The sequence below is a fragment of the Panthera uncia genome (genome assembly GCF_023721935.1).
Source record: "Panthera uncia isolate 11264 chromosome C1 unlocalized genomic scaffold, Puncia_PCG_1.0 HiC_scaffold_4, whole genome shotgun sequence".
NCBI lineage: Eukaryota > Metazoa > Chordata > Mammalia > Carnivora > Felidae > Panthera > Panthera uncia.
The window spans coordinates 92935412-92960282 of record NW_026057585.1 but is presented as its reverse complement, the minus strand read 5'-3'; the positions used below and the strand labels follow the sequence as shown (position 1 = coordinate 92960282).

At 42.8% G+C, this 24871-nt stretch overlaps 1 protein-coding gene across 1 annotated transcript in view; it reads right to left on the bottom strand.

The window, feature by feature from the left end:
* Positions 1 to 714: 714 nt before the first annotated feature.
* Positions 715 to 24871, bottom strand: part of FBXO42 (F-box protein 42) — a 91468-nt gene continuing 67311 nt past the window's right edge. The window contains exons 5-10 of the mRNA XM_049618000.1: positions 8121 to 8274; positions 6771 to 6881; positions 5268 to 5364; positions 4727 to 4783; positions 3961 to 4077; positions 715 to 3305 (exon numbers count right to left, since the gene is read on the bottom strand). Of these exons, the coding sequence (XP_049473957.1) occupies positions 2190 to 3305; positions 3961 to 4077; positions 4727 to 4783; positions 5268 to 5364; positions 6771 to 6881; positions 8121 to 8274 (1652 nt within the window). The 3' untranslated portion in view covers positions 715 to 2189. The remainder of the gene's footprint in view (positions 3306 to 3960; positions 4078 to 4726; positions 4784 to 5267; positions 5365 to 6770; positions 6882 to 8120; positions 8275 to 24871) is intronic.

Here is a 24871-nt window from a genome sequence, read left to right as displayed (position 1 = left end):
TGGGGAAAACGGAGGGAATCCACAAGCTAACAGCTGGCTTAGGGAGGCCACAGGACAAAGGGAATGATCACCAAGTTGAGAGTCTGAACTTTCAGGCTTCCAAATACTTTATATTTCAATAGGAACTGAGTTAGGAGATGCTGTCCATGCACAAGTGCAACGTCATAAACAAGGTTCAGCAATGGCAATAGTGTAGTATCTAATCTCACAGGCTGCTTTATCTTGTGAATAAGGACCCCACATGGTCTAACAGTCTTTGCCAAAGAAGGACCGGCAACAGCCCAAGGGCGAGGAGTCTGGAAAGCTAAGTGCTGAGCTGTGAGTAGTGGACACCACAGCAGGTCGGCTTGGTAGTTTCCTCATCTAAGGGAGCACATGGGACAGTTTCTGGAACACAGACCTCTCCCTGCGAGCTGGCCCCTTCCTGCGCTTGGCACCACAGGGGCTTTCCCACCAAGACCACATTGTAAAAGCTAATGGCCAGGGGAAAGAATTCAACATGATGTAATAGGAGAAAACACACTTATCAGACAGACTGCTCAGTGCTGGCCGAGAGCCAGGACCCAGGGCCAGCTGTAGCAGGCTTGTGCTTGGGAAACGCTAACAAGAAAAAGGGGAGTGTGAAAGATGGGAAATGCAATGTTTTGAAATTCAAATCCTAAGGGCAAAGTAAAAATCCTCTTTGCACTGATGAGAAATCACCAAGAATCCACATTTAAGTGGTGACATTTGACTTTATTCTAACATCTCCTACGTCCAGCCCATGGTTTAGAGACTGGTCACTTCCAAGAAGATTGGTAAACTTGTAACTTCCTATGTCAACCAAAGACATGCTCCAGTTGGTTGCACTTTATCTCAGAAATGGCGTGAAATAAAAACCCAAACCTTATTTGTGTCATACGTGAACAGCACAATCACAAAGGAGGGGCCGCTCCCGAGGTCAGCCTTGCAAAGACGCTAAGCACATGATGCTCAACCCAACCACCACTCAACAGCCAGGCAGAAAAACGCATGTCACCACAAGGGCAAAAATCATTTCTAGAAGGAGCTATTACTAGGATTTCCTTCCAGGATCAATTTCCACATTGCATGAATACGGATGGGTGGGCCCCATGTGCTCTGGAAGTAAAAACAAGCCCCAAAGGGAAAAAACAGTATTTTTGATGTTTCAAGGACTTCTCATGATACTGGCATCTTGGAATTCCCTACCAGCCTCCTAAGTGATACCAGAGAAAGGGTTCCAGAAAAGAAATATCTCTAAGAGATTTCCCTGGGCACCTTAGCTTTGTAAAAGAAACAGAAAATGAGAAAGCTTTTAGGGCTTAAAAAAAAAAATCCACATATGCCCCCCCCCCCCCCCCAAAAAAAAAGAAAAGAAAAAGGCAGCCTCTGAGGATCAAGTTTTAAGGGAACAAATGTGGTTTTTGGCAACTTGCAATCAAATACGATTGTCAGAAAATTCCAAAATCAGACACCAAAATGTTTTTTCTGAGACACAGAGGGACCACGCAAAAGACCAGCGGACACTAGGTAGACAGGCGTGTCTGCATAGACATCGTCTCACGGTGATCCTGGCACACACATGTGGACAAGAATTCCCGGCTGGATAACTTTCCTCAGTCACGAGGGCAGAACGGGGCCAGGCAGAGGGCATTACCGCTCGGGTCCTCTGTGGTTTTCAAGGGAAGGGAGGAACAGTTCTCTACAGGCTCCTTTCCCCCTGCCAGCTCCTGGAGCTCGTGGGTCTGGAGCCTCCACCTGTGCACCTTACACACGCTCTTTCTTTCTCTAACTCCAAGAAGGCCACGTAAGGACTTATGGGGGCTCTTCAGTTGCCTTAGGTTAAGTTCTGACATTAGTCTGTTCCCTAAATTCTTGGTCTAGTTACCAGCAATGTAGAAAAAGGCAGCCGAGCCTCTGCTAAAACACAGCAACAATTTGATCTGAACCAGGACGGAGACCTCTCCCTCTCTGTAAACAGAGTTGGCTATATAATATATATTTATATATTTATATATAATTTTTTTCGTAATGGAGGTTTGACCCCAGCCTGCAGTGAGTGAGGTTGGGAACTGGGGGTTTGGGGTAATTATGGGGTAATTCTGTCCTTTGTTTTCCCAATTCGCAGTCCAAATGCTTGCACACTGGAAAATTAAAAGCCACAGAAAGGGAAGGGGGTTTGGAACATATTATCTCTTTGCTCGCACAAAGTACAAGGCGTTTGTTTTTGGATAGTACTTCACATTCTGTTTCTTGTCCATGAGTCCTCCAAATATGATGAGTTCGCCCCTGCCTTGTACCACTGTGTGCAGGCTGGTTTCAGGAGGTCCGACCACAGAACTGCTATTAAATACTTTCCATTTGACCCGCCCCTTCTCCTTGGTGTCTTTAATGTCTAGCACGTACATCTGCATGGGCTTGCAGTTCATACTCTGGTACAAAGGTTTGCCAACATTCAGGGACTGCGGAGGGTGGTGGCCCAGGCGGCGGGCAATGGGAGGTAAGGAATGCCCATCCCCTTGGGCAGGCCCTGGGCGAGGGACGGGCACTGTTTCTCCACTGCTCAGGTTCTGGCTCCCGGGGGAGCCTGGAGAAGACCCCAGAGGAGGACTTAGTGCTGTGGATGGTGAGGGGCCTTTGGATGACATTGCTTTGATGGCTTCTAGGCTCCGACGCAGGGCACCTGGGGAGACAGCCCCTGCAAGGGCACTGGCCACGTGTGGTGGGGTATGCACACCATTCGTCTGTTCGGGAGGGTGTCTCGTGCTTCCCCCGACTGTCCTGTTGTCCACACCATCCATATGATTGCTACTCGAAGTGGGTTTCAGATCCCAATTCAGATCTATCGATCCTAACCTCAGATCTTTCTGATCTGGTAGTGACCCTCGTCGGGGGGCCAAAGAAAGTCCCATTTTGAGGTCATATCCGTCAGTGGTAGATGGAGTGCTGGGAGACACGGCCTGCACAGGGCTGTCCAAGGAAGAGCCACCAATCACTGCTGTTCCTGGAGACAAATTCCCACCATTGAGGATGGGGGAGCCATCTCCTCTGGCTGGGGACAGGCTCCCTTCCCGGGAACTTGAGGGGGTCTGCCTTTGAGCTCTGGGCCTCAGTGTTCCCCAGCGGCCGTTAACACAAGGAGCTTCATCCATACTCCTTACTGGAGACTGAGAGCGGTACTCTCGGGTTTCGGGAACCAGGGCTGGAGGAGTGGCGCTGATAGGTGATGGGCGGGAGTTCAAACTTGGGCTGAGTGGGGCTCTCCCGCTAGGAGCCTGACTGAAGACCACCACGCACTGCCCCACCTGGAAGACAAAAGACCTGTGCTCAGTTCTGATCATTCGTCTAAACGGCAAACATTTGATCATGAGCATCTGGGGAGGCCAGGCATTTTGTAGGTACCTGAGACACCGAGATGAACATAATGGAGTCTGCCTTCTAGGCTAGAAGGGGAGATAAACATGGGGATAATTTTTGCTGGAGCGTGACAGGTGCTACCATTAGAGTTGTATGTACAGGACAGGGGAGGGGTGGAGAGAGGAATCAGTTTTGGTTTGGGGACCCCGAAGAAAGGTTCATAGACAAAGAGATGCTTAAAAAGATAGCACTAAAAGGATCAGTGGGGTATATGGGGTGGGGTGGGGAGCGCCTGGCTAGGTCAGTCAGGAGAATGTGCTACTCTTGATCTTGAGGTTGTGAGTTCGAGCCCCACGTTGGGTGTTGAGATTACATGAATAAATACACTTAAAAAAAAAAAAAAGGATCAGTGGGGCCCACACAGGTTTCTCATCTAAAGGTTCATATATGAGCAATGCTCAAGGAGTTATGGTCAATGCCCACTTCTTTTATGACATCAAGGTATTTTTCATTTCTATACAAATTTGCTTAGAAGTCTGACGAGCTAATTTGGCCCTACAGTTAGGACGTCCTCTCTCACTGGCCTGTCAGTCCTCTGCTCACCCGGCAAGCTGGATGGCACCACAGTTCTGGAGCCCCATGATCTTCATTTTCTACCTTGAGTGGCTGCCAGGCCCAGGGGCCTGAATGCATGTGCAACAACCAAGCATCCTTGAAGAGCTGTAAGAGAAGGACCGACAGGAGGGCTCAGGTGTGGTATAGGTTACAAAACATACACACATAGTTGGAATCTCAAAGCCATGCTGTTTGGTCTAGAGAGTGTGTGGGCTCTTCAGAAGAGCAAAATTTTTGGTTAGCCATTCATTCATGCCCCTTCATTTATTCATATACCACCACTGGCCTGGAAATATGAAACTGTGCTTGTGACCTACGAATGAATTTTAAGTGGTTCTAAATTTTGCCTGTTGTACAGCGCATGGGTAGGTGGCGTAAATAATACATATCCATAACATTCTGAATCTGCATTCTTAAATAAATTCCACGTAAACTGTTTTTCTGTCCCACTCCTCCTAGAAAACATGACAGCAGCATTACAGCCTAAAGAGGAAGTAGGAGTAGGGAGAATATACAAATATTTAAGAGACGAACATCTCTGATTAAAAGTACCTCTCCCCCTCCAAAAAACAAAAACAAAAAGCAGATCTCAGCCAGAAAATACAAAGGTTATATATATACCCAAAGTGAAAACGTATTCTCTAAATACAAATGTGGAAATGGTCTTATAACTGCTTACAAGGTGACACAGGGAAACCAGTTTCGAACACTTAGCAACGTGTGCATCGGAATATGCCACACCAGCAATACTCACAGCGTTGGGACCGCCACACCCTCCAAGGATTAAGATAGTTGCATCATCTATGACAATCTGGGGAGAGGAAGACATTTAAAATAAAACCACAAAGACACAGGCACCGGACCTCCTATGCATCAGTGGTATATGAAAACAGCCTACCCAGATCCCAAATGAGAGTATTCTAGTCATCATAAGCTCTCCAGTCTCCCCAAACCATGTCAATTCTGATCTCTGGGGGCAAATTACTGATGATTCACCTGAATGGATATATCCTTTGTTGATCAAACATTAAAATGAGCGTACCAACCACATAAAATGCAGGGTTCTCTTGAGAAATGAAATAGCAAAGTAAATGCTTTGGGGAGAGGCATAATATAAAGCCACTAAAAATTAATACAACCCATTAGAAGTTGAAAAATAAATACCAGCAAAAAAGAACGACAAAGTCTCTTTGGCTTATGCATGTTGGCATCTTACCTGACTCCCTCCTCCCTTTCCCATCCTAACAGGAAGATGCTACAGTGTTTGCTGAATAGTTATTTTAATTCCTGAGCACCTGAGATTGGCCACCTCGAGGATGAGGACTGGGGCCGGAGATGTTCGGCTTGGACCACGCCCACTGCTCGAGGTCAAGGACCCAGACATCGTTGCTCCTATAAGATAAGGACAGGAGAATGAAGGACTCAGGAGCCACCAGGGACCCCAGAGCTGATATAAATGAAGTTACATTGGTATTTTATTTATTATTATTTTTAAGTAGGCTCCATGCTGAACATGGGGCCTGAACTCACAATCCTGAGATCAAAAGTTGCATGCTCTACCAACTGAGCCGGCCAGGTGCCCCTTGAAGTCACATTTATAAAGATGCCTAGCAAAGTGCCATGCTGATGCCATCTTAAATTATTTTTCTTCCCCTTCTTTCCCTGGAACCCACCTCAAGAACTTCAAACCTTTGTTCTTCCCACTGACCCGTAAGTCCTCTTTTGAGTCAAACCTACAGCGACATACTAGTATCTAAAGTAAGAACGAATTTTCGTTGGAAGTTTAATTGGCAACAGCTACTGGTCAAGATACAGTCTTTCAAAAGCAAAAGCCACAAGGAAGAGAAAAAAACTGATACAAAAAGTAGCTCTATCATTGTCTAGGAGATAAAGATTTGTCAATTCTGGCTATACAAATTAATTTCACCACGGCTAATGAGATTTGCAGTTTTATCGAGGACAAACTGGCATCTCCAACCCCCAAGGGACCAGTACGGCAAGGACAGACTCCTGGAAGGCAGTCTCTATTTTACAGTCATCTCGCTAAGGTCGTTTATTCACATAGAGGAACACGGAATAAGAACTCTAATACCGTAAAGCCCTAAACTGTCTCAGCTGAAGGGCAGCTCACGGTGTCTCAACTGTTTTAAAACAGGAAGATGTGGGGTACGCTGCCCGACAGGGAACAGGGTTGGGTCTGGAATGGTTTTACTGCTGACAGCCCATCAACCTGCCTTTCAGAGCACAGGGAAAATGACCACTACTTGACGTTGGCCTGAGCTGCCGAGTCATGGCCAGAGATGATGAGGACAATGGGTGTATCAGACCTGATAGATTTCTTGCTCCTACCTCCCCCCCCCCCCCCCAACCCATCCTATCTGGAGAAGGAACAATTTTCACCTGTCCTGTCAATCTAGCTCTCTCCTCTAAAGCCCAAAAGGGCACAGGCTGGCTCACAAAGGAGAGCAGGTAAAAGCACCCTGTGCTTCTCGGACAGTAGCCTTCCGTAAGCACGGGTAGAAACAGACAAGGCGGAGGCTATCGCAGAATTTGATCCCACTGAATGTACCACATCCCAAATAAAAAGATCCTACACAACTCTGACTTTATGGAGGAAGGTTTCCAATGTATTGCTCTATGATGAGGGGATCAACAACTGGAGTGCTAGGAAGCAACCCGTGGTTGGATTAATTAGAACCATGCTCAGGAATACTAACCTGACTAGTTCACTCTTCTGACCTGTTATTCCCAGGAGTATTTACCTTCAGGTTGATAGTCAGCAAACCAAATATACTTACATTTGCCGGGATCCTAAGGAGCCACCAAAGACAATCATTTTATCATCTATCACACAGGAGGAATGGCCGGCCATGGGAGGTGGGCCATGGGTTGTCACGATGCAGTTCCACCTAATATAAAAAGACAGAAAGAAGCCAAGGAGTCAGCACCACCTGGTCGTACGTGTTTCAGGTGGCAGCAGTAAGTCAGTATCCACCTGACGCGACGATTCTATCACCTTCAGTAGAGATACTGGTAGGATAATAAATGGAGGATGGCGGAAGGTATTTATGCCCTTCTTATAAACCTGCTAAAGCTATATTCGCTTTCGAGTTCTCAGTGTGTATGGCTTGGAGGTAGAGTGGAGAGAGGACCAGGGAAGCCACCACGGCTCTTCGCCGCTCCAGGCTCGCGTGCGAAAGGAGCATCACCTTACTTCCCTCTACAGTCCCGATCAGCTGCAACTACTGAGAGCCCTGTACTTAGTAGTCTGTTCCAAGAACAAAGGAAAAAGAGTCAGGAGTCAGTGTTGGGGACACAGAAGGAACAATGAATCATCTGAATCCACAGCACACCTGGGGAATTAGCAGCCAGAACTATTCTCCAACTGGCACATTCATTTCTCTAGGAAGAGGATAAAATCTCTTCCACTTTTTCTCTTGGGAATAAAGGTTCATAGCTTTAGTTTCTTTTTCTTTGAAAACAATTTTAACCTTTTTCTCTAAACTTAACAACAACAACAACAACAACAACAACAACAACAACAATCTTTTAAAAACGTAAGCTCTACACCCAAGCTCTACCAGCCTGAACTCACGACTTGGAGATCAAGAGTCGCGTGCTCTACCGATGGAGTCAGCCAGACACCCCTTAGCTTTAGGTTTTAAGGGGGTCCTGTACACTCTCTGAAACTGTCAGCAAAATCTATGCATATGTAAATTTTTTTCCTGGAAAAGAGTCCATAGCTTTTACCAAATTCTCAAAGAGATTCCTGGTCACAGAAAAGATTCATTTATTCATATATGTATGTATATATAAATATGCATATGTGTGTGTATATATATATATATATATATATATATATATATATATATATTTTTTTTTTTTTTAATTTATTTTGAGAGAGAGAGAGAGTGAGCACAAGCAGCGGAGGGGCAGAAGGAGAAAGAGAATCCTAAGCAGGCTCCATGCCCAGTGAGGAACCCAGAGTGGAGCCCAAGGAGGAGCTTGATGTCAGGATGGCAAGATCATGACCTGAGCCGAAATCAACAGTCAGACGCTTAACTGACGGAGCCACCCAGGCACCCCAGGAATCCATTTATCTAAAATCTTTTATTCCAGACTGGAAGAATCTTATCTTTGTGGCTTACCAGTTTTTAGAGGGTGAGTAAGTATGTATTTCATCAAAGAATCTCTCTGGTTGGTGTAGGGGATAAGGGCTTGGCCGCGTCCAGCCACCAAACAGCACCAGCAGGTCCTTGTACACGACCAGAGTTGCCCCAGCTTTAGGGGAAGGATAGGACCCTAGGAAAGTCAATAAGACCATCGTCAGGATTCAGGGTCTCACAAGCTGTAGGGAGGTTGTCTATATATGACCATTCCCTGGAAGAGTCACAAAAGGGGAACCTATACCATAAAACATAAGGGAAAGGCAGAGACAAAACTGGTTTGCAGGTCTGACAGAAAACCATCACCAATTTATACATGTTTTTTTTTTAGTATAGTTGACACACAATGTCACAACATAGTGATTCCACAAGTTTATACACTATGCTAAGTTCAACACAAGTGTAGCTACCACCAATAGCTACATCGACTATTACAATATCACTATCAATTTATACGTCTTTTATAACTAAAACAGAGAAGCCTGAATTAGAGGACAGTTACTTAGTTTGCTTACCTGAAATGGGGGATGAGAGTACCTATCTCATAAGGCTGTTTTGAGTATTAAGTAATACATCTGAAGCACACAGCACAGTGCCTGGCACCTAGTAGGTGCTCAATAAATGTTGACTCTCCTGCCCATCCCTTTAATAAGCTTAATAGACATAACAAAGGAAAGAAAAGAACAGATCAAGGAGTATATGTACAGGCTAGTTCCTGGATGCAACTTAAAAAATAAAATAACTGCTGTTACCCAACATAGGTAAAAAGGGAGGCATGCAGTTCTCATTTGTTAGCACAGTGGCCTCTAGGCCTCTAACTGTGGGCTTCGCTAGCACAAATGGGGGCGAAATTTCAGGCGCAGTGTGAAGACATTGCAGTGAAGATGTAGGCCGCGGTACCAAGAGTGGCTACGAAGGCCCTGCGGGCTGGATCTGTGAGCTTTGCTGACCAAATTTTGGAACAACAGAAATGTGGCTTATGCTAGAAAACCTTACGGATAACAAATGTCACACAGGAGCATGATTTTTCAGAGCCCTTTCTGCATTTATGTAACAACTGCTAGTTCTCCCAACCTCTTACTCTGCATGCCAGAGTAGGTTTGCTTTAGTTTGCTTAAGACCAAAGAAATTTGTCTCAATACATACGTAAATATGTACATATGTACCCAGGTGTCAGTCAATACTAATATTCAAGAAAAAAAAAATGTTAAAGCTGCAGGGTCCCTTAAAAAAGACAAAAATCATCAGCAGAAGGAATCCCAACAGTGTATTAACCTCACGGCAACGGAGGTGCTCCCATTCCGGGAGACAGAGGTGCCTTCCCCTTCAGCAAAGGGTTTTTGGGGACACGGTGTTGATGACAAAGTCTCAAGGTTGAAAAAGCGGAGTAAGTGATGGTCTTCTTGGGATCCAACTTAAGAGTAACTTACCATGGGATGAGAAGGTACCGATCCTCGAATATGGAGTGGGCATCTCAGAGTACGATGTGGCATCAGCTATTCTGAATACTTTTCTAATAGAACAGACACCAATCCAGACAGGATCTGACCACAGAAATGAGTCCTCTCTAGGAATGATTCTCCTGTCAATCGGCAGCACTGACTGAGGTCATACTGGCTGAGGTATTGCATGAGTTGGCTCTTGCTACCCTCCTACCCCCCAGGTATCATGACTAAGGGGGCTATTGTCCTTCACAGAGTCTTGCGATTTCTGGGGTAAACTTTTTGCCTTCCCGGGAGGAAGCCTCCTAGACCAACGAGAAAACCTAACTAATACAATGGTCTAGTTAAAATGTTAGTATCATCCCCAAATTATTTAATTTGTGAAATATCAAACAAAGCTTCAAGTTCTTACCCTTACCTTGGAACTCGTAAATACTATGAAAAAGTTGGGAAAAGCTTAAAAAACCTACCAGACTAGAATCTGGGTTTGGATTTGAAATACTGGAAATCCTGGCTTTTAAAATCAAGTGTATAAAGTAAAGCAGCACCGTTTGCAATGAAATGGATGGAGCTAGAGAGTATTATGCTAAGCAAAATAAGTCAGTAAGAGAATGACAAATAAAGAAGATATGGGTGTGTGTGTGGGTGTGGGTGTGTGTGTGTGTGTACACACACCCACACCCACACCCACACCCACACACACACACACACACACACACACACTGGAATAGTACCTGGTGATCAAAATGAATGAAATCTTGCCATTTGCAACAACGTGGATGGAACCAGAGTGTATTATTTGCTAAGCGAAATAAGTCAGAGAAAGCAAGTATCATATGATTTCACTCATATGCGGAATTTAAGAAACACAGCAGATGAACACAGAGGAAGGGAAGGAAAAATAAGATAAAAACAGAGAAAGAGGCAAACCTTAAGAGAGTCAAATACAGAGAACTGAGGGTTGCTGGGGGGAATGGGCTAAATGGGTGATGGGTATTAAGGAAGGCACCTGTTGGGATGAGCACTGGGTGTTCTATGTAAGTGATGAATCACTGGGTTCTAGCCCTGAAACCAATACTACACTGTATGTTAACTAACCGGAAATTACATAAAAGCTTAAAAGAATACAATGAGGCAGCAGACCCAGGGTTCCCCAAACAGCAAGACATGGAAACAATCAGGGGCACCTGGCTGGCTCCATCGGAGGAGCACGTGGACTACTGATCTCAGGGTTGTAAGGTGAAGTCCCGTGTTGGGCCTAGAGCTTACTTTAAAAAAATTAATTAACTAAGTTAAAAGACACGGAAACCACCGAACAGAATTTATTTTATTTCTTGAGAGAGAGAAAGCAGGGGAGAGGGAGAGAAGGAGAGAGAATCTCAAGCAGGCACCATGGCCGGCAAGGAGTCCAACACAGGGCTTGATCCCACAACCCTGGGATCATGACCTGAGCTGAAATCAAGAGTCGGATGCTCAACTGACTGAGCCAGCCAGGCGCCCCCAAACAGAACTTTTAGTTGAACATTTGTATCAAATTTATATCAAAAAATTTTAAGTGCGTATACTTTCAATCAGTATTGAAAGCATATACTTCAATCAGTAATTCCATTTCTAAGGATTAATCTAATGATAGCTGGGCAAAATGAAAAAAGAAATAGATACAAGGATGCTCATTTGAAGTGTTAAAGTAGACCAAGAAACATCCATATAAAAAAACAGTATGTGGTAATTAAAAATCATGCGGCTCTGGGGGCACCTGGGTGGCTCAGGTCATGATCTAACGATGTGTGAGTTTGAGCCCTGCATCAGGTTCTCTGCTGTCAGCACGGAGCCAGCTTCAGCTCCTCTGTCCCCCTCTCTTTCTGTACCTCCCCTGCTCACACTCTCTCAAAAATAAATAAACCTTAAACAAAATTCGGTGGCTCTTTATTTGTCTTAGAACAATCAACGCCCATGCTTTATTAGGCGGAAACTGAAAGCACCAAGTGACAGTGTGTCCATGTTTTAGGGGCTATGGGGATGGTAGGAATGGATGGGTAACTTGACTTCTTCCTACTTTTTTTAAAAGTTTATTTATTTATTTTGAGAAAACACACGCACACAGGAGAGAGCGAGAGATCAAGCAGGAAGGACAGAGAGAGAAAGAGAATCCCAAGCAGGCTGTCAGCGGACCCATTATGAATGAGACCACGACCTGAGCGGAAATCAAGAGTCAGAGGCTTAACTGACTGAGCCACCCAGGTGCCCCAGGTGACTTGATTGTTAAGAGAAATTGCAATTACAACTAATGATAATGACTAATATTTATTAAGCATGTATCATATGCTAGGCACCTAAGTGCTTTGCATGTATAAGCTAATTTAATTCTTCCCCCAAACTCCTAGTTTTATTCCCATTTTACAGATGAGAATACAGAGGCACAGCTCATATAAATAGTTTACCCAAGGTCATAGAACTAATAAGTGGTGAAGCCAGGATTCTGATCCGTTTAGTCTGGATTTAAAACTCATTCTTAGCCATTGTATTAAACTGCTCTTCATGCATACGGAGACATTCCTTCTGAGTAGATGCCATAAACAAGTCAGATACCGCAAAAGGTGGGAGTGTTTCAAAGCTGAAAAAGCACTTTCCTAAGTCTTAATTAATTAGGTAGGCCACAGAGACAGAGTCGATGAGAGGTTAGTAAATTGAACAGAAGGCTATTCTTAGGACCTCTTTTTCTCCACAAGGCTCTGGGTCACACCCTGCCTCTATTACAGGACCCTTTATTTGTCCTCGGGACTTTCCAAGGAAAGGTAAACTGAAGGAAAGGTAAACTGGGGCCGGTGACAATGACAACTCAATCCTTATGGATTATCTTAGGTAAGGACTTTCCAAAATGATTTCACACAAGTATCTTGACCTTTTCGAAAGCCAAAATCCCTCCCTCTACTTCCTATCCCAAGGAGTGGGAGAACTCCCTCATCCAGTATTTCCAAGGCCTGTTTCATGTCACAAATACACACTTTAATTTCAGCATCTTAACATTTTGAGCCAACTAAAGTAGGGTCACACTTAAAGTTAATTAACTGTGTTCCTCCACCTAAATTTGGAAGTGGGAAAAAATTACCATAAGAAAACAAATGAAGCAGCAGGGGAGGGCAGGCAGAGAATTCAACATACAACCTCTATATAAAATTGTTCACCAAGGAGAGGTCAAAGATACTGGTGTATCAAATTTTCTGCAACCCCAATTATGCATATAATGTTTGCATTTGTTGAAAATTGAATACTTTTAAACTCTTGTTACTTTACTATTTTTTTTTTTTGTTTTTTTAATGTTTATTTATTTTTGAGAGAGGGACAGAGAGAGACAGAGTGTGAGAGGCAGAGGGGCAGAGAGAGAAGGAGTCACAGAATCCGAAGCAGGCTCCAGGCTCTGAGCTGTCAGCACAGAGCCCGACGCAGGGCTTGAACTCACGAGCTGTGAGAACGTGACCTGAGCCAAAGTCGGACGCTCAACCGACTGAGCCACCCAGGCGACCCAAATTCTTGTTACTTAAAAATCAACAGTGTGAAGCCTCTCTAAAAAGTCCCTAATTTTGTTTATTTATTTTTTTTTTATGTTCATTTATTTTTGAGGCGGGGGAGGGAGGGAGGGAGAGAATGTGAGCCAGGGAGGGGCAGAGAGACAGGAAGAGAGAATCCCAAGCAGGCTCCATGCTGTCAGCACAGAGCCCGATGAAGGGCTCAAACTCATGAGCTGTGAGATCATGACCTGAGCCGAAGTCAGATGCTGAACTAACTGAGCCACCCAGGCGTCCCAATAAATTTTTATTAACACACACCTGCCTACCACACCACAGACTGATTCACTGGGAATCCGGTCTGGTATAAGGTACTCTGACACTTGCAGACCCTCCACAGTTAAAAGGCCCATCATCATCATGGGGACATATGATGAAATAAATCCCCTGCCCTCAAGAAAACTTATACATGAAAGTTTTATACTCATTAGGACGTTTCTTGGCCTACCTTCAACATAATGAGGCTACTGAGCCTCCAGACAGACTCTAAAATCGGTGTATCACGAAAGTAGAGGAAGAAAGGGTGTCACTCCCATGCAGGTTCTCATCGAGCACCACGGGACCAAATGTGCCCACCAGCAAACTTGGAGGGACATGTTACCTGGGCCTGCTCCCCCAGAGCCGACGGTCAGCCTCATAGGCTTCATTCCCCAAACACACCGAAGGCCTCCTAATCACACAGCAGACATGATCAGTGGAGCACATCTCTGAACGAGGCACGAGCCAGAAAGGCAGCTGTGAGAAACTGGATAATCAGAGAGGCACCCTACACACAGAACTAATATTCCCTAAAATCGCTCATTAGTTCAGATGTTTCCCAAGGTTCCTATGAAATCAGGAAATCTCACGTGTGGAAGACAGCGGTAGAATTACAAGGCATTCTTGTTTACTTTTGCAAAGATGGTAAAATGGTGAAGCAATTCCAAATTCTGGTTTGGTTTCTTTGCCACCTTCCCACAACTGGAGTTTCTACTCGCACAGAACCAAGGGCTAGAAGAGCGGCTCTACTGCGGGTACAAGACAAAACAAGGACTGGTTTTAGTTAGGGATGCCTATATTTCATGCATGACTAGAAAGTTATTTCGACATCTCTATACCACGATCAGTCTTTGTTAGTATTATTGGGATGTTATTACAATGGTCTAAACAACAGCCACCATTCCCCTGGAACGTTAGTTCTCGAACTCCAGCTTCTGCTAATAGGTGGAGGACTTGCTACAATGCAGACTGTGGGCCTCACTCCGCGCTTCCCGTTTAGTGGGTACGGGGTGGGGGCCTAGAACTTACATTTCTAACAAAGCTTCCGGGTGATGCTCGTGTTTGGGGACCAGACTTAGAGAACCATGTTGTAGAGTTTAAACCATCGTTGAGTGAGCCTTTAAATAGTGCTCCAAAATGACATTAACGTGGACTATATGCAGAATTTTTTCTAAGCATACTCAGTATATGACTATATGGAACCCTTCATTATGGTGAACAGAGTAAGGACAAGGGTCCAAGGTGGGCTTTCCTTGACAAATGCTTTGCTCATGGGGGTGCTGAAAAGAACACTCACATTTTCAGTATACAAATATTCTCTAGTCGTTCTCGTCTCTATGTCACTGAAGTTACACTTTGGAAAATAAGTAAAAGGAAAAAAAACACGTTCTGTCTACTGGCTTTCAGGCAAATCACTTTAAGACTTACTCATAGCGACAGAGGTGAGCTGCTAATAGTTCTCCATGACTCTGAAAACAGAAGATTTAAGACTAGGAATTAGGGACTTCCGGGAGGTGAAGTCTGAAAACAACTACGAGCATGAAAAATTTAACCATGGGATTCATGAGCATACTGATAAATCCAGAAGAGAAGTACTAGGCAAAATCTTTACTTTGCTCATGGAATTCCAGAATGTTGTACCATGTGGTTCTTTTTTAAATGATTTAATTATTATTTTTTATTTGAGACACAGAGCACACATGTGCACGCGTGTGCGCACAAATGGGGGAGAGGGGCAGAGGGAGAGAGAATCCTAAACAGGCTCCATGCTCAGTGCAGAACCCTACACATGGCTCACTCCCATGAACATGAAATCATGCCCCGTGCTGGGCTCTGTGCTGACAGTGCAGAGCCTGCTTGGGATTCTCTCTGCCCCTCCCCTGCGCTCTCTTCCAAAAATATAATGTTTTGTTCTGCAGATTTTAAAAAAATGTTTATTTATTTCTCAGAGAGAGCAAGCAAGCACATGCATGCGCAAGGGAGGGACAGAGAGAGGGAGAGAGACAAAGAATCCCAAGTAGGTTCTGCGCTGTAAGCACAGAGCCGGAATCAGGGCTTGAACTCGCGAACCACGAGATCATGACCTAAGCCTAAACCAAGAAAGAGTCAGACGCTTACCTGACTGAGCCACTCTGAACTGGTTCTTATCTGGCAATCAAAAAGTTTTCCCTAGGATGCTTTCAAATTCTTTTACAGTAACGATGCCAAAGGGGACACTAAAGAGTAACTGCTGAGGTTTCAGGTCACAGTCCCACCCCATTCTAGCCACTCTTCGCAAACACTCGCTTCCTCAGGGTAGCTCCAAAGAAGCTCCATCTGCAGGATGGAACTGGCCTCAAGGGCAAAGCAAGACCAGACAGACCAGACTGACCAACAACCATATGGCTCAGTCTCTTTTGTGTGGCTACTTCTTCTCTGTGGTAGCCAGGAGCCTTGAGCTGGTGTGTGCATAGTGGGTAGGGGAGATGCATTTTGCTGACAGAATCCAAGCTGGGTCTTGGGAAGCCGACCAAGCCTTTGGCTTGATAGAGCTGTCATTATGGTAGTGTGTGAAGTAACTGACCTTGATAGCAAGAGTTCAGAGGTCAGGAAAAGAATAATTTGGAGAGGCATTTCCCAGAACACCATATTAGCATCTGAATTAGAAAACCTAGAGGGCAGGAGAGGACAGGCTGGCATTGATAACTTAGGAGGGGAGAAATTCCTTAAAGAAAAACTACTGGAGTTATAATTTAACTGCTTATATCTCTAAACTGTTGGTTTTATAGGTAATACTCTGTCATGGAAACAAGAAAAGCCATGTTTCACGGTTTTATTATTTGAGGAATGGAGAGACAAAAGGAAAACTGAGAAGAACATTTTACAATCCCTGAGTGTGAAGTCCATCTTGGGCTGTAAACACCTAGAAGACTAACTGTTCAAAATGTTCTCCAGGAAAGACCACAGGGGTTCTGTCTGGAACGCAATCAGTCTCTCCCCGATAATGAAAACATTTCCAATTTACCATCAATGTGGCCAATAGTTAACTACAAGAAGTCTTTGCATTTACAGAGATGCCCTCAGAAGATACAAGTATATGGAGCTTATTTGACAGAAACAAAGTAGGAAACAAATACAAAGTTGCTCTTTGGTAAAGTCTCTACAGAATCCCTATGCTGCTTTCCAGAACTTGGTTCTAGTCAAGTATGCTATTTAAACTCAGTCTAAAATAGAGACTTCAGTTACTCACAAAGAACACGGTACTAAATTCTTCTGCACAGGCATGGCCTTCTTTGGGACCTCTGCCAGCACATCCCTTCCCACACTAGGCTAAAGAGCCTCCTGGAGGGGGAAGGGTACTGTATGAACCCCGATCCCAGAATTTAGCACATTGTGTTGAAATTATCCATTTAGACTCTCCCAATAAGATTATACTATCCTAAAGGACAGGAACTGTTTCTTATGAAAATGCTGAACTAAATCCAATCCTGGAAACCAAATGGTTATAGATTCCTCATGAGGTGGGATAAGAAGTGGCTCAGCAAACTCAGCAGGGCTGAGGGCAAACACTTTTCTGGGTGTCTCCCTTACACTGCCTTTTTTTTTTTTTTTTCCCTTTTCCTATTTTATTCTTCAGTTGTAACATGGCCAGAAAGTTACTGATTGATATCAAAACAACTCACTAATATTAAGACAAAAGCTTGTCTGGATCTTGGGCTTCAGGGCATACATTTTCATTATTATAATTATACCTACATCTTTAAAAACATCGCTCCTTGGGTCATCCAAAGCAAGAGGAACATCCAAAACAAGAGGAACTTTTGTAATGGGCATGACAAAAGTTTAGATCCTGTATGACTGCATATACCACAGGCGTTAAAAAAAAAAAAAAAAAAAAAGAAATTCCATATTGGCATTGTTTTCACTTCTAAATAAACCCATGAGAAAGGCCACTTGATGAATAGGGCAGTACTTATCAGCTAAAAATTAACAGCATGAAAACCAATAATAGTTCCTTGTTACCATTTCAAGTGGTCTTTTGATCCAATTTCTCCTGGAACAGAGGAGGTCCACAGTCAGTTTAATCAGATAACTTGTTAATTGCAGTTCTAATGGGGGTAGGAGAGTGGGTACTCTTTGAAGTGGCTCTGTTTAGAAGTAAAAACAATGTTGCTAGTCATAAAGTTTCTGGCCTGGTGTCAAAACAGGGAAATCCTAGTCAGGCAGGAGAGAGCCAGACTGAAATATGGTATAATCTATATATTCTCTCCCCTGGAAGACTGAGGTTTTACCCAGACTTGTGCTATGCACATTTTCCCACTCTTCTCTCCAATAGGAGATAACGTATACCCACCTCAGAAGAGTATGTATTCTGGAAAAATCCCAGCATCTGAACTTTATAAACAAACAGGAAGAGTTCCTTCCTTTCCTAGGGGAAACCCAAGGCTCTGCTCTCATTCACCTGTCCTGAGACCACCACAGACCCAGGTTGTTCTAGATTGCAAATGGCTAGAGGAGACAAGGAGAAATCACCAGCTCATATAGATTAACTAGGAACGGGTCCAGGGATCGGGAAGGAGCTAATATAGCAACATATTGCAAAGAACTGAAAGTAGTTGGCTAAGTAACATCCTATGCCTTCTTCACAGAGATTAGTACATGGAAGTGCTGAGCGCTGGGTGCCTTCCTTCTATGAAAACAGAAAAATATTTAAGATACTTCATAGGCGTTTTAATCAAAAGCACGTCATCTTAATAAAAACATGCAATTGGCCTTAAAAATAAACTGTAACAAACTGTGAACAGAATCCAAATTCATTAGTTTGCTACTTTTCTCTTCATGAATCAGATTTCCTTTAACAATCTATCCATCCATACAGAAGTCCTGGATCGATATAGTTTATGACTTACTTTAAACACCTCTGTCTACTCTCTTGCATCACCGGTTAATTTTCTTCCTAGTGCATTAGATTTTCTTTGTATTGACTGATTTGTTTATGGGCTGTCTTCCCCCCAAACAGACCTGCGTCTTGTTCACTCCTATATCTGCCACAGCTTGGACAGCACTGGGCATAAACATTCAATAAATAAAGGCATGAAAATGAATAAACAGAGGGATGAAGGCAATCCCTTTTCAAGCTTTGGGAACTTGAGGATAACTTCTGACCACTCTCCACTCCCTAGCTAGTACTTCTGTATATATACAAACTGAACTTAATCAGATTCTACATCTCCCTCCATCTGAATACTGTATTGCATGTAATCTGAACAAAAACTACGAAAGGTAGATATCACCATCTCTATTCTAAAGGTGAGGCAAATGAGATGTTACATAACCTGTTTACGGTCACCGGTTACTAAGCAACAGAGATCTGATGCAAACCTGTGTTTGCCTGGCACAAAAACCAAGCTCTTAATGTTATTACTAACCAGTCTCCTTCCTTCTCACAACACATTCCTCCCATCATTTTAGGTAGGGAGGCCCTAATTATGAGCAGTACCTTTAATTATTAGCCAAGCAGTCTTTCCTCCCCCAAATCTCTATAATACTTAGTTATATCATCAGATCTTTCTACTTAGAGCAGGATTAAGTGAATAGAGAACTCTCTGGGATACTCATTGTATCTAGAGTATGTCTTATTTTTTTTTTTAAGGTTTTTAAAAAGTAATCTCTACACTCATTGTGGGGCTCAAACTTACAACCCCAAGATCAAGACTTGCATGCCCTACTGACCGAGCCAGCTAGGCGCCCCTAGAATATTTCTTAAAGTTGACATGGTAGGTCTTAAGTAAGAAATGAGTGATATGTCCACAAACAAACTCACATAAGAATGTTGACTGCAACTATATTCAAAGCAGAAATAACCCAAGTATTCATCAACATTAGAATAGGTTAAAAAAAAAAAAAAGTAGTATATTCACATTACGGAACAGTTACAGCAATGAAAAGGAATAAACCCCTGATAAATGCAACCGCACAGATCAATCTCAAACAGACCAAGATGAATCTCAAGTCTCTTAGAAGTCAGAAGGTGGTTACCTCGGTGGGGAGTGGTATTGACATGAAAGGGCATGAGGGAACTTTCTGAGGTGACAAGTATTTTGTTTCTTGATCTGGGTGATAATCACATGGGTGTATACACAGTTTAAAAAGTCTGAGTAGGGGCGCCTGGGTGGCTCAGTCGGTTAAGCGTCCGACTTCAGCTCGGGTCACGATCTCGCGGTCCGTGAGTTCGAGCCCCGCGTCGGGCTCTGGGCTGATGGCTCGGAGTCTGGAGCCTGTTTCCGATTCTGTGTCTCCCTCTCTTTTTGCCCCTCCCCTGTTCATGCTCTGTCTCTCTCTGTCCCAAAAATAAATAAACGTTAAAAAAAAAAATTAAAAAAAAAGTCTGAGTTGTGCAGAGTACAAATCTAAGTTAAGATTTATTCATTTTACTGTATGTAAATTATGTTTAATAAAGTATTAAGAAAAAAAGACTAGCTAATGTCAGAGCTGATAGAATGAAGTGAACTGTAAATCATGTTTATACCACCGTCACATGGCATCAGCCACTCCTTTTACCAGGAAACAGAAAGACCAATCCACTGCCAGAAAATTCATTACGGGAGGTCTTTGAGAACATATTCCTTCCATAAAATGCAACCACGCTGTAACTCATATATGTAAATAAAACAGCAAGAAACAACTTAAGATTGGGCAATGAATTTCAGAAACATTACTAAATGGGCAAGAAGGCAAAAAAGGAACACAGCATAAAAGCCGACAAATCAAATATAAAATAGCCCATAATCACTCCTAGAGAGAATTATGGAACAGAGGAAATTATCAGGCACGCTGCTTGTTTGAAAAAGTAGAATTAATTAAAGCAGTATTTCAAGAGTTCATTTCCCAAAAAGGAGATGAGAGGTAGATTCTAAGTTTTGAAAAGTTAAAGTAGTCTCTAAGAACCTAAGTTGATATTTCAAATTAATAAATGACCAATCACAATTCTCACCCACCTAGAAGACCAACCACCCTGCAGATTCTTTACAAAATCTCCTCAAGGTCACAAGAACTGAAAAACTTGAAAAACCAGCCCAATCCTGACTGTACAGAGAATAAAGAGCCAAATAATAAGCACCAGGGCATGAGCTGGTGCAAGGCACTGCCGAGTTTCCTAGAAGCCAACAGTGGCATGGGGAAGGAGTCAGAAATGAGTCTAGCATAGTATCTTTTGTGTTCCCCCACATAAGATTAGCCTTCTGCAATTTCACTCAGGACACAAAATAAAATTAAGAAATCTGAATAGCACTGGAGATAGGGATAAAGCATCATACAAAATGAAGTCTACTGTGCTCATAAAACACCAAGTGCTATTGGTGGGGGGTGGTTATGTGGATACCTGAGAAAAACAAACACTAGATGGTCTGAGAGTCTCACTGCACAGGAAATGCAACCAAAAACTGCCTGTCAAGAGGGTGGGCAGACGGGATAACAGTGCGGGTATGGAGGCTCAGAATTCTAAGGAAAGTCACTGCTTATGCTCAGTGACACTCAGACTTCTATCTAAAATAAGAAAAGGCAGGGGTGTCCGGGTGGCTCAGTTGATTAAGCGTCCAACTTCGGCTCAGGTCATGACCTCATAGTTTGTGGGTTTGAGCCCCACGTTTGGCTCTGTGCTTGACAGTGTGGAGCCAGCTTGGGATTCTCTCTCTCTTTTTCTCTGCCTGTCCCCTGCTCTCTCTCTCTCTCAAAATAAATAAATAAACTTAAATTTAAAAAATAAATAAATACAATAAATAAAATAAAATAAAATAAATAAAATAAAATATAAGAAAATGTTTATAGAGTTTTAAGAAAGGACAGAAAAACTCATGAGCTGGACCAAGTAAATAAAAGTGAAAGGATGCAGAATTTTCAACATGGACAGATTTTAATACATTTTGGCAATCAAGACATTAAATAATCAAGAAAAGATCCGGGGCGCCTGGGTGGCTCAGTTAGTGGAGTATCCGACTTCAGCTCAGATCATGATCTCATGGTTGTGAGTCTGGGCCCCACATTGGGCCCTCTGTTGTCAGCACAGAGCCTCTGTCCCCCTCTTTCAAAAATAAACATTAAAAAATTTTTTTAAAAAGGGGCACCTGGGAAGCTCAGTTGGTTAAGTGTCCGACTTTGGCTCAGGTCATGATCTCGCAGTTCATGAGTTCAAGCCCCACACTGGGCTCTGTGCTGAGCCTAGAGCCTAGAGCCTACAGCATGCTTTGCATTCTGTGTCTCCCTCTCTCTGTCTTTTCCCTGCTAATACTCTTTCTCTCCCTCTAAAAAATAAATAAACATTTTTAAAAAATTAAAAAACAAACAAAGATCCATAGGTAAAATTAGTTGGGCCTTCTCATTCATAAAGAAAATATTAAAACAGTGAGGTCAATGATCAGTTTTTAGCACAGAGAACAGAAGAAGCTTGGATTGTATTTGAAAGTCCTCTTGTTAAATATGGTCCAATATTTACCAGTTGATAGGCATCTACCTCTCTCTCATCTCCACAGAACTGGCATTCTCAGAACATAATGGTAAGTTTTAAAAATGTATAAAGTGTTTAGATTCAAAACAACACTACAAAGCAGAATCTAACGCCTTTGAACACACTAATAAGTTATTTAAAAAAATTCCACATCCAGCTATTTCAATGTCAATGCTGACACCTGGGACCTAAGCCAAGGGAAGGACTGGGTGATCTTTTCCAGAACACACTCTCCTGGTTAGCTGTTCTGGGTATACCTGGTGCCAGGTATCAGTCCCACACTCCCTTCTTTGTTTTGACATTTCCTGAACATGTTACCACAGGCTCAGGAAAGACTAAACTTTTCTACCAGACACAGGACAGCAAAGCTTCATCAATGGATCCAAGAGCCCTGTGTGCACCATTTTTCAGATATCGTTTACAGAGTAAGAGAAACAGTAACACTCTGGGCAGTTCCAGAACTTTCCAGCTTTAAGGATATTCTGGCCTTCCCACAGACATCTGATATGACCAATATTCTTTCTTTTTCTTGCCCAACTCCAAAAGTAAACTAGCTTTTCTGCTAGATTACTCAGTGATTTTGGAAGATGTGATTATTTGTTTAGGAAACAGTCTTAATGAAAACAAAATTATTTCCAATAGAGCTTTTGACTCTGCACGGCTGGAAAAATCTTGATGTGTTAGGTCAAAAAAAAAGATGTCTTCAGCATTCTGCTCCCCGCCAAAAGAAATTTGAAAAGGCAAATCATATTGATATTTGAAAATTCTCTAAGCTGTGAAAAGGTTTCCTCAAATGACATATACCCTTCTGCTCATTATCCTTTTCTGACTCTGATCACAGACATAACGGCCAGAGCGCTTAGTTTTTCCCCCAAATTCAATAGAGTATCAAGGACCAAAGGCAACTACAAATAAAGGGAATCACAGGAAAAGAAAGAAAAACAAACTAGGAAAAAGAATTTTAAAGGAAGGGCAAAAAAAAAAAATTTTTTTTATAGTAGAGAAATCTAATAAACACTGTCTCAGCCAGGTGATCAAGGTTAAGATCAATGGTAAAAAAATCATGTTCACAGTATGTACCCTCAACAGGATGTGATAAGGACATTTTACCACCGTGGTGTTCCTCCCCAAAACCTGTAACTCTAATCTAACCGTAAGAGAAACATCAGACAAACCTAAAACGAAGGACAGTCCACACAATACCTGACAGTACTTCTCAAAACTGTCAAGATCATCAAACTAGGGAAGTCTGAGCAACTATCACAGCCAAGAGGAATCTAAGGAGACACAAAGACTAACTGTAATGTATCTTGGATGGGACCTTGGAACAGAAGAAAGGTATTAAACAAACAAAAGAAAAAGAACTGGGGAGCCTGGGTGGCTCAGTCGGTTGGGCGTCTGACTTCAGCTCAGATCATGATCTCACAGTCCGTGGGTTCAAGCCCCGCGTCAGGCTCTGTGCTGACAGCTCAGAGCCTGGAGCCTGCTTCAAATTCTGCCTCCCTTTCTCTCTGCCCCTCCCCTGCTCACACTGTCTGTCTGTCTGTCTGTCTGTCTCTCTCTCAAAAAAAAGAATAAAGTACAGACTTTAGTTAATAATAATGTATCAGTACTGGCTCATTAATTGTCATAAATGTACTACACTAACGCAAGCTGTTAACAATAGGGAAAACTAGGTGTGGGGCATATGGGAACTCTGTTCTATTCTAAAATAAGTCTATTTAAAAAGTTTTTTAAAACGTGAAAGAAATTATAGAAAAATAAAACTACTCACAGCATGGCAGAGGAGAAAGAACACAGACTTTAGAGATAAAATCTTGGGTTTCAATCACTGCTCCATCATTTATTGGCTGTGTGATCTTAGGTAAATTACTAGGTGATTTTCTGAGCTCCAGTTTCCTCATCTGTAAAATGGGGATAACAGCAGTGCCAACCTAACTGGGTCAGTTTGAAGGTTAGATAGTTTGTCTGAAGAATCTGAGACAACCAACACCCCACCCTAAAACGCTTTCAAGGGTGTCATCCATACACATTTCCTCAGACAGCAGGCCACTCCTGACTAATCAGAGTAAAAGGTAGCTGTTTCTACAAAGAAGCAGTTAAGAGAACACCGAGCAGTCATCCTTCTTCCTTAACAACAGTTTAGGAGTCTAGCTTTGAGCATTACACACTCACCTAACAGACCGCGGTAACAAAGTGAAGTCACAGATTGTGCAGTAAGAAAAGCCAAAAGATTTTGGAGGGATCCAGGATTTCCAAATTTAGCTAGGGATATTTTCTCTTTTTTAAAAATGGAGATCCTCCACTCTATTCCCAACCTCTTGAGATTAGGTGAGGCTGCTATGAGGCAGAGGAATCTATTTTTTTTAGTAAGCTTCTTCCCAGGTTACTTGGACAAAAGTGACTTTTGTCAACCTGTGACTTTTAGGAGCAGTGATCTTGTCTCTACCTCTTTCACGGAGAAGAAACCGAGGCCCAATGAATACACAAGTGATCAAGGATTAAGTTCAGAGGCAAGTGGCTCAGGAGTGGCAAGGGTAGCCTGGTTGCGTATCTCTGTCCCTGAGTGTTTTCTAAAACAAAGGGTCTGAGCCATAAGCCATCACTTGGAATTTCATGTGTGATTGATAGGGTAGAAACTGAAAAGCAAAAAAAATGTATTGGACAATAAGATTCTATAGGGAGAATGTAGTGGGAAAATCAACTGTGCTCTAGGACTCGTTAACAGAGAAGACAAGTTGAGTCTTAAATCCTTATCTAACATCTATCAACTCTCCTACCTGTGGAAAATTCTAAAACTGAAATTTGTTCCCCTTTTGTAAATGGGTGTGGGCTAATCTTGAAGTTCTGAAAACCAGAACACTCCAATTTTAAGTGCAAAAATGTGTACTTGAACATCTCTACTTTGATTTAAAGTAACCAAAAAAGGCCGTGACTTATAATGTTATTATACATTAAACAGATGCCACAATTACCTTCCGTCTG